Genomic DNA, 12,269 nt, shown 5'->3' with positions numbered 1-12,269 from the left:
CAGGTGTGGTTTTTATTTAGTGTGTATTTATGAATTCATATACACAGTAAAAGTCTTAGTGTTCATTTAATTCAAATTAGTGTACAAATGGAACAAAATGGACCCATCGTGTCATGTGTACAGTACACTTTTCAGAGTTAAATAAACAACGAGGATTTTACAATATACTGTATGCTGCAGAAAAGGGGGGGAAACAGCTAAATGCAAAGTAAGACTTGGGGACAAAAGATGCAATTACTGGGGGCGAGAAAAATAAGTAATAGGTCAAGTAAGTAATAAGTTAGTTTTGGCATCCACCCTCATTGGCTACGATTGGCTTCTAAACTTTTCAGGAGTAGCCCGCTTTGTACCCGTTTTGTACAAATCGCCACAACTACTCAACGCAGCGTCCGATTGTGGTGAAACTGTGCATGCATATTCCCCGTTTTCAAATCAGCCTCATGGTGGCGCTACAACAAGCCGCGACGCACACGCACACACACACACACACACACACACACACACACACACACACACACACACACACACACACACACACACACACACACACACACACACACACACACACGTTTATATTGCTCCTAAACATTTTGCCAAACATCACACACACTCCTATCCTCCTGGTGGAGACCTGTGCCCAGAAGGGCACTTTTAAAACACTAAAAAAAGTGTAAATGCCTAATGTTAAATGACACCACTAGCTACCGGAAGGGGGCGTGGAAAGGGGGCTGTGAGATAGGCCTATTGGAAAATAGCCGATATACAAGGTCAAGCAGTCTTTGATTGCGATTGGCCAGTCTGTCGTTAGGCCAACTGGCCGACCAATGCTGTAACTCACTCACTCAGTCTCTGTCAGTCAACCAAAAAAATGTGCCGTACTTTCTTCTCCGCCACTGATTTTTCCCATGTCTATCTAGATGTGGAGCCAGTGGCTGGTGACAGGGTGACGGGGCACCGACAGACAGGGTGGGAGGGCACAGACAGGGAGACAGCGCACCCAAGGGTGACAGGGCACCCACAGACAGGTTGGGAGGGCACAGGGAGTGACGTATGGGACCCTGCTGGGTTGTGTGAGAAAGGGACCACATGGGGACATCCATCTTTACACACAGGGTCAGACTGGTGACTGACTACCAGAAGTTGCATTGCCAATGCAACTGCAAATTCATTCATTTATGAACACTTGCAAGTCATTCTGGGTAGGAGTGTCCGCTAAATTCTAAACTTCTGATTGCTGAAGCATATCTAAAAGGACAAAACCTTTTCACAGAAGTTAACAAACATCTTTGCAGCTCAGCCAGAAGAAAACAGTCCGTTATATGGTTCTGTATTAATGTCCGTGGCTGGCTGGCGGTGCTATCAGCTCCCTGGGCGGCCCGAGTCCCACGGCAGCAGGGGGGGGTGAATAATCTTAGGAGGATGACCTTCCACCTCTGATGTGGGCTGTGTGACATGTTGCCTCCATATCTCCAGCTCTCTCCACTGGGGTGGTCAGTCACTACAGCCCCACCGTTACCGTCCAGGCTGCCTGACTGACAGCACTGATAACTGTGGGAAGTGGGAAACCCTCCTCCTGGGGGGGGGGGGGGGGGGGGGGAGTCAAGTGAAGCCAATGAGAGCAGGGAAGTGTTTTTAACCCATGTGTACCTATGTTCTGTTGTGTAACTTCCACTGATAAGCAGGTTGGTAGGCCAGTCAATCGTCAATCATTTCCACGTTGAAAAATCATTAATCACAATTAGTTGTGTGACAATTAATTGTCAACTTAAATTTGTAATCGTGACAGCCTTACAGGTTGCTGCCTTGCAAGGTCTGTCGGTGTGTGTGAATGGCTGAATGTGAAATACTATCCATGTATAAATGCGGTCCGTTTAGAACTCCATTTACTTCAAAGATGGTCCTGCCATTACACTCAACACTGAAAATATACTGTAGTCAATGATGTCATCACTGGCTGCTACCTGTCATTGGTCACCTTAAATACATATGTGGGATTTGTGGACTCTTACCTCACAGTCCACAGGCAAATCAGAGCACTTGTTTGAGCCAGACCACCGAAAATCTACTGAATGTTAAAAGTTCAGGTTTTTTGGGTGAAATTGAGCTCAGAAAATCTAAAAAACATCCCATATAATTATATGAGAAAAGAAACTGGTATTGTTGTTTAGATATGGACTAGAATCACTAGATAGTCCCCTGCAGGTAAGTGAAAATGTAAGGACTTTTAATAATCAAAACCTTTTAGAAATAAAGAAAGAAAGAAAGAAAGAAATCAACAAAAGCTATACAATATTGTCAAATAGGCTAATATAAGAAAGAGACAATTGTGAGTTTGTATAAAACAAACAATATTCATCTGTGGAATTAATGTGAAGCCTCAACTCCTACAATTCAGAGTGCTTGTGTCTGGGTGGGTGGGGTTCCCAGTAAAATATTATTTGGGGGGTCGCAGCCTGAAAAGGTAAATATCAGAAGTTGTCCCTTTATCTGTTGGCCTATATTGTAACGTGAGTGGAGTCAGTCCCATGTATCCGAGTGTAAACAGATAGGTGTGAAGCCTATCTGCTCCACAGATAACACACGGATAGGAGTGGGAAAAACCACGCTCGCAGACTAGAGGAGGCAGACAAAGCCACTGTAGCGATAATAAAATAAAATGAAAGCTCCGTTTCAAAGCTCTGCTCGTTTTTCGCTTTTAGACATTATTTAACGTCTACGTAGGGAGACCTTCCATGTGTTTGTACTGTAGATTGCATCTTCACTGTAGTATGCAAGGTCTAAATGTGCAGCCAATTAAAACAATAGTTACTCCTGGAGGAGTGGAGTGTATGGAACATGAAAATCTCCATACTTTTTGTGTTTTCTTTTCGTAAATTATACACCCTACTTGATCATACTACAGTGCCACAACAAAAGCATCAAAAGTAGCAGATCAGCAAGCTCTTTGATGAAAAAGCTAACTTTTTATGCTTTTGAATTTGAACCCTGAAAAGTTTTGGACATAATGAGATTTCCACCCGACAGTAACTTATGCGTCCACGTCCACCGCTAAAATCAGGGTACCTTTCCTGTCCTCGTGAAACCTCTCTCACTGCTCCAGACGGGCCAGCAGTGCCAGCCAGGCGTCACCGATGCATCCATCCATCCCTTCCCAACTCTGCATCCCTGCTTTCTGTCGCCCCCCCTCCGACCGTGTCAAAGGTCAAGCCCCTCACTGGGACCTGTTTATCAGGGGAGGGGCTGTTGCTGTTGGTGAGACCTACAGAGAGGGGGGAGAGGGGAGGGGAGGGAGGGAGAGACAACTTGTTTTCAGCGGTCACTTCTAGGAACAGCTCCCCCAAAAGCCACGCAAGTGGCCCGTAGGTCAGATCATCATCATCACACTGGAAGAAGAGACGGTATAAGAACAGACAAGGGAGACATTTAGGGAGAGACAGAGACAACACGCAGCTACAGAATCTGTGTGGTGTTAACGTGACAGTGAGCGGACATCACGTTTTGTTTGAATATCAGTGCTTCACGTGGTTTTGGCCAGGCTGTATCTTCTTCTTCTTCTTCGTCTTTCAGAGAGAAGCCATCCATCATGACCAAAGGGTTTAGGAGCTCCTGGGTGTGTGTGGTAGCACTGTGGCTGATGATGACCGACGGTGGCCTGGCACTGAGACGGTAAGCATTCATATCCCTCCATCCATCCTAGTATACGATTTATCCTCGCCTTACATCTTAAAACCCATTAAAACCTGGGAAAAGCATCTGTCTCATTGTAGACTTTAGCGTTGGGGCTGCTCAAAAATAGCAGATCTACAAGCTCACAGTGTGGGGAAGTGGGGGGACCCCGGTCTTCAATTTCAAAGTAATAGGTTTAAGGTTAAATGACCAACACATTCTGAGACAATACATCATAAAGATTATCCTTTATATTTGTTAAAACAGAAAACTGCCCTTTGAATATCGTCTCCATCGGGTGGATATACCTTTTTCAGGATTCAATTTCAAAAATAGCAAAAGTAGCTACAAGCTCAAAACTCCTGGGCGAGTTTCCTAATTTTGAACATTAATCTTGAAACTGTTTGACCAATGAACGCACGGGAGCCTTCGCACACTCAGTAAACACTGTTCTTTTTATAGCAAGCTTTCGGTCATAGACCATCGTCAGGCATTTTCAACACAATCTTGTCTTCTTTTCGAGTTTGAGAACTACTGTTTTAGAAAGCACTAAAGTAGAATCGGCCTCAGTGAGGGGTTGCACCACCAGAACGTAAGTTCTGTCCTAAGTTAGGGAGTATATATCTAAAAGCCATTTAAGCTATAACTGGGCTAAGTTTGAACTTAGTGTGAGGTGGCTCCAGAGGTCTTTAGTGGGTTAAATGCTGCACTTTTTGGTTACACATCTGCTGCTGTTTTTAACCTCATGTACATACTGTACCTGCTTCTACTGTATGTGTGTATAATATATCCAGATGATAAACACAGGACAAGCACATAACATTTTAGACAGGGGTGAAACAACCGCTTACAAAGCTTATGAAGTCAGCCAGTACCATGTTTTCCAAATGCAATCTTACTGAAGCAGTACTGCGCATGTGGACGGGGGTTGACTGTGTTGAGTGATTAATACCTTAAACTAGATGTCTGTGTTTTTTTTCCGTCCAGAGTGGCGTTGAAGAAGATGCCGTCCATCAGGGAGACGCTGCAGCAGATGGGTGTGTCCGTGGAAGCGTTCGCTGAGCTCAGCCAGAAGATTTCAGACGATCCGACCAATGGGAGCACGCCCCTGACCAACTACCTGGATGTGAGACCTAGCTGGGGGGGGGGGGGGGGGGGGGGGGGGTTAGGGGGGTCGGACTTATAGGCAGTCGGGGATCCATGACTCTGCTTTTGCTTCTGGTCATTCATGTTTATGTCCAGCGGGTATGTGTTTTATACCTGCTTCTATAGTCCAACTGAATTACATAAGGCAGTGGTGGAAAAAAGTATTCACTTTTTATAATAGTTTTATAAAAGTATCAATATTGCAATGTAGAAATACTATGTTACAAGTAAAAGTCAAAATGTACTCGAGTAGTGCAAAAGTACAGGCATCAGAATGTACTTAAAGTACCAAAAGTAAAAGTACTCATTGTGCAGAAGGTTCCATTTCGAGTTTTCAAATGTATACAAGTATTTTGAAAATAGCAGATCTACAAGCTCACAATGCATCATGTCGGCAATCTTCAAATGGCCAAAATGTATATAGGGCAGAAGTGGTTATTATGTACGTTTTGTAATAATAATCAAAATCTACAAAGTAACTAGTAACAACAGTTACTATAAATGGACTACCAACTTTGAAAAGTTGTTTTGTGGTTTGTGCTTGTGAGCAGACGCAGTACTTTGGGGAGATCAGCATTGGCTCTCCTCCCCAGATGTTCAACGTAGTGTTTGACACCGGATCAGCTAACCTGTGGGTCCCCTCGCACAGCTGTTCACCCTTCTCTACCGCCTGCTGTGAGTCACACACACACACACACACACACACACACACACACACACACACACACACACACACACACACACACACACACACACACACACACACACACACACACACACACACACACACACACACACACACACACACACACACACACACACACACACACACACACACACACACACACACACACACACACACACACACACACACACACACACACACAGTCCTCACTAATGCTCATTATAATATGGTGAATCTTTTTGTCTACTCACTCCGTCTCTCAGAGGAGGGCTGTGGACAGTTCAGAAAATGGGTGAAGTGCTCCTTTAATGAAATGGATTCACTATCAATTTGAGTTTAGTCAGAAAATAGTCTGTTGTAGTAGGGAGTTATGTAATCAGAAACACAGATTACAGTGCGTTTCAGGCTTATGTTGCACTCTGAGGTGGGACGGTATTTCATATTCTTTATGTATGCAAGTACATAGGGAAATTGACAACTAAATAAGTGATTCTCATTCTGATTCAGTCAGTGGATTTCCCCCCCCCCCCAGTCACCCACAACAGGTACGATAGTTCTAAGTCCAACACACACGTGGACAACGGAACAGGATTCTCCATCCAGTACGCCTCTGGAAACGTGAGGGGATTCCTAAGCGAGGACATTGTCGAGGTGAGTTCTAGGAGCCCCCAAAAAACTAATCAAACTAATCGATTGAATTGATCGTTTAAAGAAAGAGAAAGTGATTATTAATTATTACTAAGACAGGAGAACATCGTTGTTGAGGTGAGATCAATCACTTTAACCGTGTTCTCCTAAAATGTTAATATTTGGTCTAACATTGCAGATAAAATTAAGGATATGATTTATTTTTTATTTTTCTCCTATCACACAGTGGTAAGGAATTTGGCACAGGTATGCATTGGTCCTGGGAGGGAGGGAGGCTTTGTTTGTTTTTATGTTACTTTTTCTATACATATTACATAATATCCTTTGTATTTTGTTTTCTTTATTCATTCATAATTCCAGTATATTTAATTGTACCGTTTATGTCATGAATAAAAAATCAATTCACAAAAAAAAGTGTCAATATGGGCATGCCGTTATTAGCCTTGTGTGGCCAGACACGAATCTGCCGGTACTTCACGATTCAATTTTTTAAATAGCAAAAGTAGCAGATATATACAAGCTCAAACTGCTCCTTTTGATGCTTGTGTGTGACGCTGTAGTATGGACGAAAATGGAGCCCCATGTGTTTACAGTATATGTGAAAACTGCATTGCCCACACAATCAATATAGCAGCCATCCATCTTCAAGCGGTTATCCATAGTCGGGTCGCGGGGGCAACAGCTCCACCAGACTTCCCTCTCCAGCAGCCTAGCAGCCGCTGTTTGGTTTCACTTTCACATATCGTCGAGTAGATATCGATATAATGGGCTACAAGCACACAGAATAACTCTTCCTACTTCTGGGCTGCTACCCTACTTCCTTCACAGGTGTTACCGATGATACTAATTAAGGCTCTGTTCCATTTAGTGTGCAGTGGTTCTCAAACATTTTAATTTCAAGGACCCCCATAATAACTCAGAGTGAGTTACACACCCATACGGCCCTACGGGGCCATTTGGAACCCACTCAAGGACAATGTGATACCCCCTCCATGCAGGTGGCTGGCATCCTATAGTGCACCAGGTGTCATTATTGTGTCGTTATAACCCCTCCATGCAGGTTGCTGGCATCCCAGTGAACCAGGTGTCATTGTGTCATTATAACCCCTCCATGCAGGTGGCTGGCATCCCAGTGAACCAGGTGTTCGCAGAGGCCACCTCGCTGTCCGCCATGCCCTTCATCTTTGCCAAGTTCGACGGCGTGCTGGGCATGGGCTACCCCAACGTGGCCATCGACGGCATCACACCCGTGTTCGACCGCATGATGAGCGACCACGCCCTCAAGAAGGAGGTGTTCTCAGTCTACTACAGCAGGTATACTGCATGGGTCCAGAAATGCATTAATCCAAACCACTTAAAGGGATATTTCACTTTAAAAAAACGTTTGGGGTAACTTTTATCCTCTACTCTGGCTTTTTGTGAGCACCAAGACAGTTTTTAAGTTTCTTGACTGTAAAATAAAAATCACACCCGTGTGAAGTGAGTAGCGCTATTATCATCGTACATCATCATACATCATCTCATTCGCCCCTCACAAACTAGTCTGCAATGTCGAGGAGGAACTAGTGGAGAAGAGATCCAGTAGAACTAAAAGACAAGTAATTTTATATTTTGTTGCACTCGAGTGTTAAATAGCAGATCTACAAGCTCACACATTGTGAGCTTGTGGATTGGCTATTTTCAGCATGGAACCAAGTCTAAAATCAGGCATTACGACACCAACAAGGCCCGCCAAAATACATTTTAGACAGTTGACTAAATCAACTGTAGATTTAGTTGACTATTATCTCATGACATTTAGTCGACTAAATCTAGACTTAAACCTTTCACAGGCACACGTCTGCGACACAGATTCGGTGCATTTAATGTAAGATATGTTTTACTTTAAATTATATTCTTTTGGACAGGGACCCCCATCACTCCCCAGGAGGAGAGCTGGTCCTGGGAGGTACGGACCCCAACTACTTCACTGGAACCTTCAACTACATGGGCACCAAGGAAATTGGCAAATGGGAAGTCATCATGAAAGGGTACGATTTCGAACACAGAGCTTCTCAAACTTCTGTACATCACTTTTTCATCCACGGCACGCCTGAGTCAGTTTATAGAAGGTGACATCTATGTCATATTGCGCTACGTAAATAATGTAAATCTTACCCCACTAATTCTGGGGGGGAACATTTACCAAAAAGACCAGGGACCAAGGTTTCTCAAAGGGCCGTGGCGCACACTTCTGACCAGTGTGTGTTGAGTGTTGTGGAGCGGTTGAGTATTATTATTTTACTAACTTGTTGCGATTATTAATGGAAGTGTTATATATTCCTGAACCTTTCTGTGACGCATTGGTATCGGATAATCTGTATTCGGAACTCAGTATTGACCGATTGACACAAGTTGTGGGTATCGGAGTGGGTATTCTCTCAGGGTTTTGAACACACATTTCCTCTATCATTCACTCAGGGTCTCGGTCGGGGATCAGATGATGTTCTGTGAGGAAGGTTGCAACGCCGTCATCGACACAGGCTCCTCCTACATCACCGGCCCCGCCTCCTCTGTCACGGAGCTGATGAAAGCCATCGGAGCCGTGCCGGACGAAAGCGGCGTAAGCAACAAACAACTAGTTTCCATAGCGTTGCTGTGCTGGGTGGAAACCTCATCTCATGTCCAAAACTACTTACTTTTCAGGATTCAAAATCTAAAATATCTATACAAATGGTCGATCGGCTATTTTTGCAACTTTTGTGTGACACTATACTATAATATGATGAAGCAGGGCATTAATGTGCCCTTACTGGTCCCAACAACAACAACAAGTGAATCTATTCATCCTCTACAGTACCGCTTCCCTAACAGTGGGTCGGGACACATTTGTGGATCACGGAACAATTTTTATGGGTCACGACTTTAGTAAAAATCCCAATTCCCCCCCCCCCCCCTACATATAAACAATGTATACAATATAATATATTGTATACAATATATATACAATATTATTGTAAATAAACAATATACAATATATTTCAAAAGATTGTATTTAGAAATAAAACATATTTAAATAATTTGATGAACGTTAAAAACTAAACAAATGCAATAAATAAAAAATAAATACAGTAATAATATTTAAGTAGTGAAAATAGCCGATCTACAAGCTCATACAACATATAGATCTGTTATCTCCACTAGTTTGGGTGCCAGGTAAACTAATTTCTCTTTGGGATAAACAGTTTGGGAACCACTGCTCTACAGAAATGTATTGGGTCTTTTTTAGCATGCTTTTAAAAGTCGAAATGCTGTTTCTTTTCGTTTCTCTCTCCTTCAGTACAAAGTCAACTGTGCCACAGTGAAGAGTCTCCCCAGCGTCACCTTCCACCTTGGGGGTCAGGAGTACGCGCTGGACCAGGAAGACTACATCTTATGGGTAACAATAACCTTCATTCTCTAATATCATTCTAATATAAATATGACCAGGAGGGTTACATCTTATGGGTAACAATAACCTTCATTCTCTAATATCATTCTATATATGACCAGGAAGACTATATACATATCTTATGGGTAACAACAATAGACTTAATAACCAAAATCCAATCCATGCAATATTAATGAATGGCTTAGTATACGCCTAATCGCCTACAGTATATATGTCCTCAACGCCACTATGGCACATTAATATTGGCCCAACAAACAATCTGGTAAACCCAGTATCAAATACAATGGCACGATGGAAAAACAGTGAAAGGTTCTAGATTAGGTTAGGTAGGTTAGTTGTCACATAATACATCCGGTTAGCCCTCAATACAAATTCATTACATTATACAAAATATAGCAAAATGACCGTACAACAAAATACCAAAACCTGCCCAGTCAATATACTCACGGCTCCCTCTGAATGTCGTTAACCCTGGAAAACTTTTATATACTTTATTTTTTATTATTCTTTAGATTTTTTGGTGAACAGGTAGGTCGTGTTTGGGCATCACGGTTAGTTACATAATTGTTACACATTAATTGTTACATTTCAAGTATTTACACTCATTATGTTTCAGTCCTTCATAGTCTGTTCAAGTTGTCTTACTTGACGCAAGTAAGCTGAGGGCAGCGCCGAAATATGGCTGCAGCTGTGTAGCTCAATTTGTTGTCACCTTCCCCTGTAACTGCAATGAGTGTCTACACAACCAAGTATTTCACCCACCTTACTTGTAATGTGATGTGACAAATAAACCTGATTCTGATTCTGATTCTGTTCACCCCTAATGGCAGAGTCCATGAAAAAAAAAAAACAAGACAACCTGAAAAACCCTCCTAAAACCCATTCACTTACCCTTTACTGACCTCGGCAGCGTCCTAGCTCCCCCTCACAAAACATCACACCTGCCGAACTCTGTCAATGGAAATATAAAATGCCCCTAATTAAAATATACCATTATATAATCAAAATTAATTATCAAAGCATCAACATGTTTGAGGCTTTCTTACCAAATACTAGGCTGTGTACACCTCATGCCTCCAGGTCCCCAACAAACACTCAAATCAGGCTTCTGGCCAAACATATAGGCCTCAAACCCTTTCATGCACTACCCAGTGCTACACGCATATCAGTGGTTCTCAAACTCTTTTGTACCAAGGACTCCCAAATTGCAATATATATATTTGTCCGTGCATCACCAACTGAAAAGGTTTTGAGCCAGGGATCCCCAGAAGAGAAGATTTGTGTAATTTTTCAGTTTTTAATTATAGCAGATGTACAAGCTTGTAGATCTGCGAACATATAAATGGATATTAATTATATATATTATTTATTTATTTTAGGATTTGTGTACATTTTACAACTTGTGAAATGGGACCTTCCGCAATGAGTACTTTAACTTTTTTTTAAAGGCCACTTCACCCCTTTTGCAAATATATTGCACACTTTTGATGTGTGCAATGTGTTTATTTTACTCATGGCACCATGTTCATGACCAAAATTTGTCATGAGAATGTAGTCTCATCTTCCTTCCTAGACTACAAGTCACACACCTCCACACAGCCTCCCCCCTCTCCACAAGGAGGGGAAGTGCACCAAAGCATTATGATCATTGTAGGAATTCAGCAATCCAGTCAAACCCTAGGCAAACACAGAATTCATTATTTTTCTGGCAATAGGGTGCAAATTTCAAATTGTGCTACTGTTATCTACTGCAAATACTATTAACATTGAGTGACTGCAGTTTTTTCCAGCGGTGAAATGTCCCTTTAAGTAAAACCTTTGAGTACATTAATGTCCACCACTGTTCCTCCTCTACAGCAGTCCCAGTTCGGAGGGGATGTGTGCACAGTCACCTTCAGGGCCTTGGATGTGCCGCCCCCTACTGGGCCCATCTGGATACTGGGAGCCAACTTCATCGCCCGCTACTACACCGAGTTCGACCGGCAGAACAACCGCATTGGATTCGCACAGGCCGTCTGAGGAAGAACGGTGATGATGATGATACCACTGCTTTACTCTGAGATTTTGTCGTTACACCGACTGTTGATGGCTCCCATTTACTTCAGCCCATAACACTCTCTCTTTCTCTTTCTCAGTCTCTCTCTGGTGTCTGTGCCCCCCCCCCCCTCTCTCTCGCTCTCTCCCTCTCTGTCTGTGCGTCTCTTTCTCTCTGACTCTAAGTACTTTACTTTTGTTTTTGTGTGTTTTTCTTTTACTTTCTTTTCCTTCTCTTCTCTTCTCTTCTCTTCTCTTCTCTTCTCTTCTCTTCTCTTCTCTTCTTTTCTTTTCTCTTCTTTTTTTTTGGGGAGGGGGGGGGGTATTTTGATTGTATTAGGTGTGTTATTTTACTCTTAGCTAGTATTAAGAGTAACATTGTGTGCCATTTGCACTTTTCTCTTCGCTGCGTAGCCTTTCATGTATTGCCCTGCAGGGTTTATCTGTAGGCCTATGTTTGCATAAATTAATGCCCTACTACTTCGTTATACAAGAGTGACGCGAGAAATAGCAAAAAATAACACCTACAAATGTTATTTCCGCACGTTTTCAAAGGTCTTTGAAAGTGAACGAGGTTAAGTGTGTGTGTGGGTTTTTTAATAAATATCGAACCAAAGAAAAATATTAATGAACTTGTGACTTAATAATAACTACATTGGA

General features: G+C 42.5%; 1 protein-coding gene across 1 annotated transcript; it reads left to right on the top strand.

Moving 5' to 3' along the window:
* Positions 1-3,583: 3,583 nt before the first annotated feature.
* Positions 3,584-11,594, top strand: ren (renin; the record flags this gene model as incomplete). The annotated part of the gene is made up of 9 exons (XM_079514001.1): positions 3,584-3,666; positions 4,654-4,792; positions 5,364-5,487; positions 6,030-6,148; positions 7,263-7,459; positions 8,053-8,175; positions 8,606-8,747; positions 9,465-9,563; positions 11,433-11,594. The coding sequence occupies 9 exons, from the start codon at positions 3,584-3,586 to the stop codon at positions 11,592-11,594; spliced, it is 1,188 nt and encodes a 395-aa protein (XP_079370127.1).
* Positions 11,595-12,269: the final 675 nt, after the last annotated feature.

The sequence above is a fragment of the Electrona antarctica genome, assembly GCF_951216825.1.
Source record: "Electrona antarctica genome assembly, chromosome: 2".
Lineage (NCBI taxonomy): Eukaryota > Metazoa > Chordata > Actinopteri > Myctophiformes > Myctophidae > Electrona > Electrona antarctica.
This window is presented reverse-complemented; position numbering and strand designations above follow the sequence as displayed.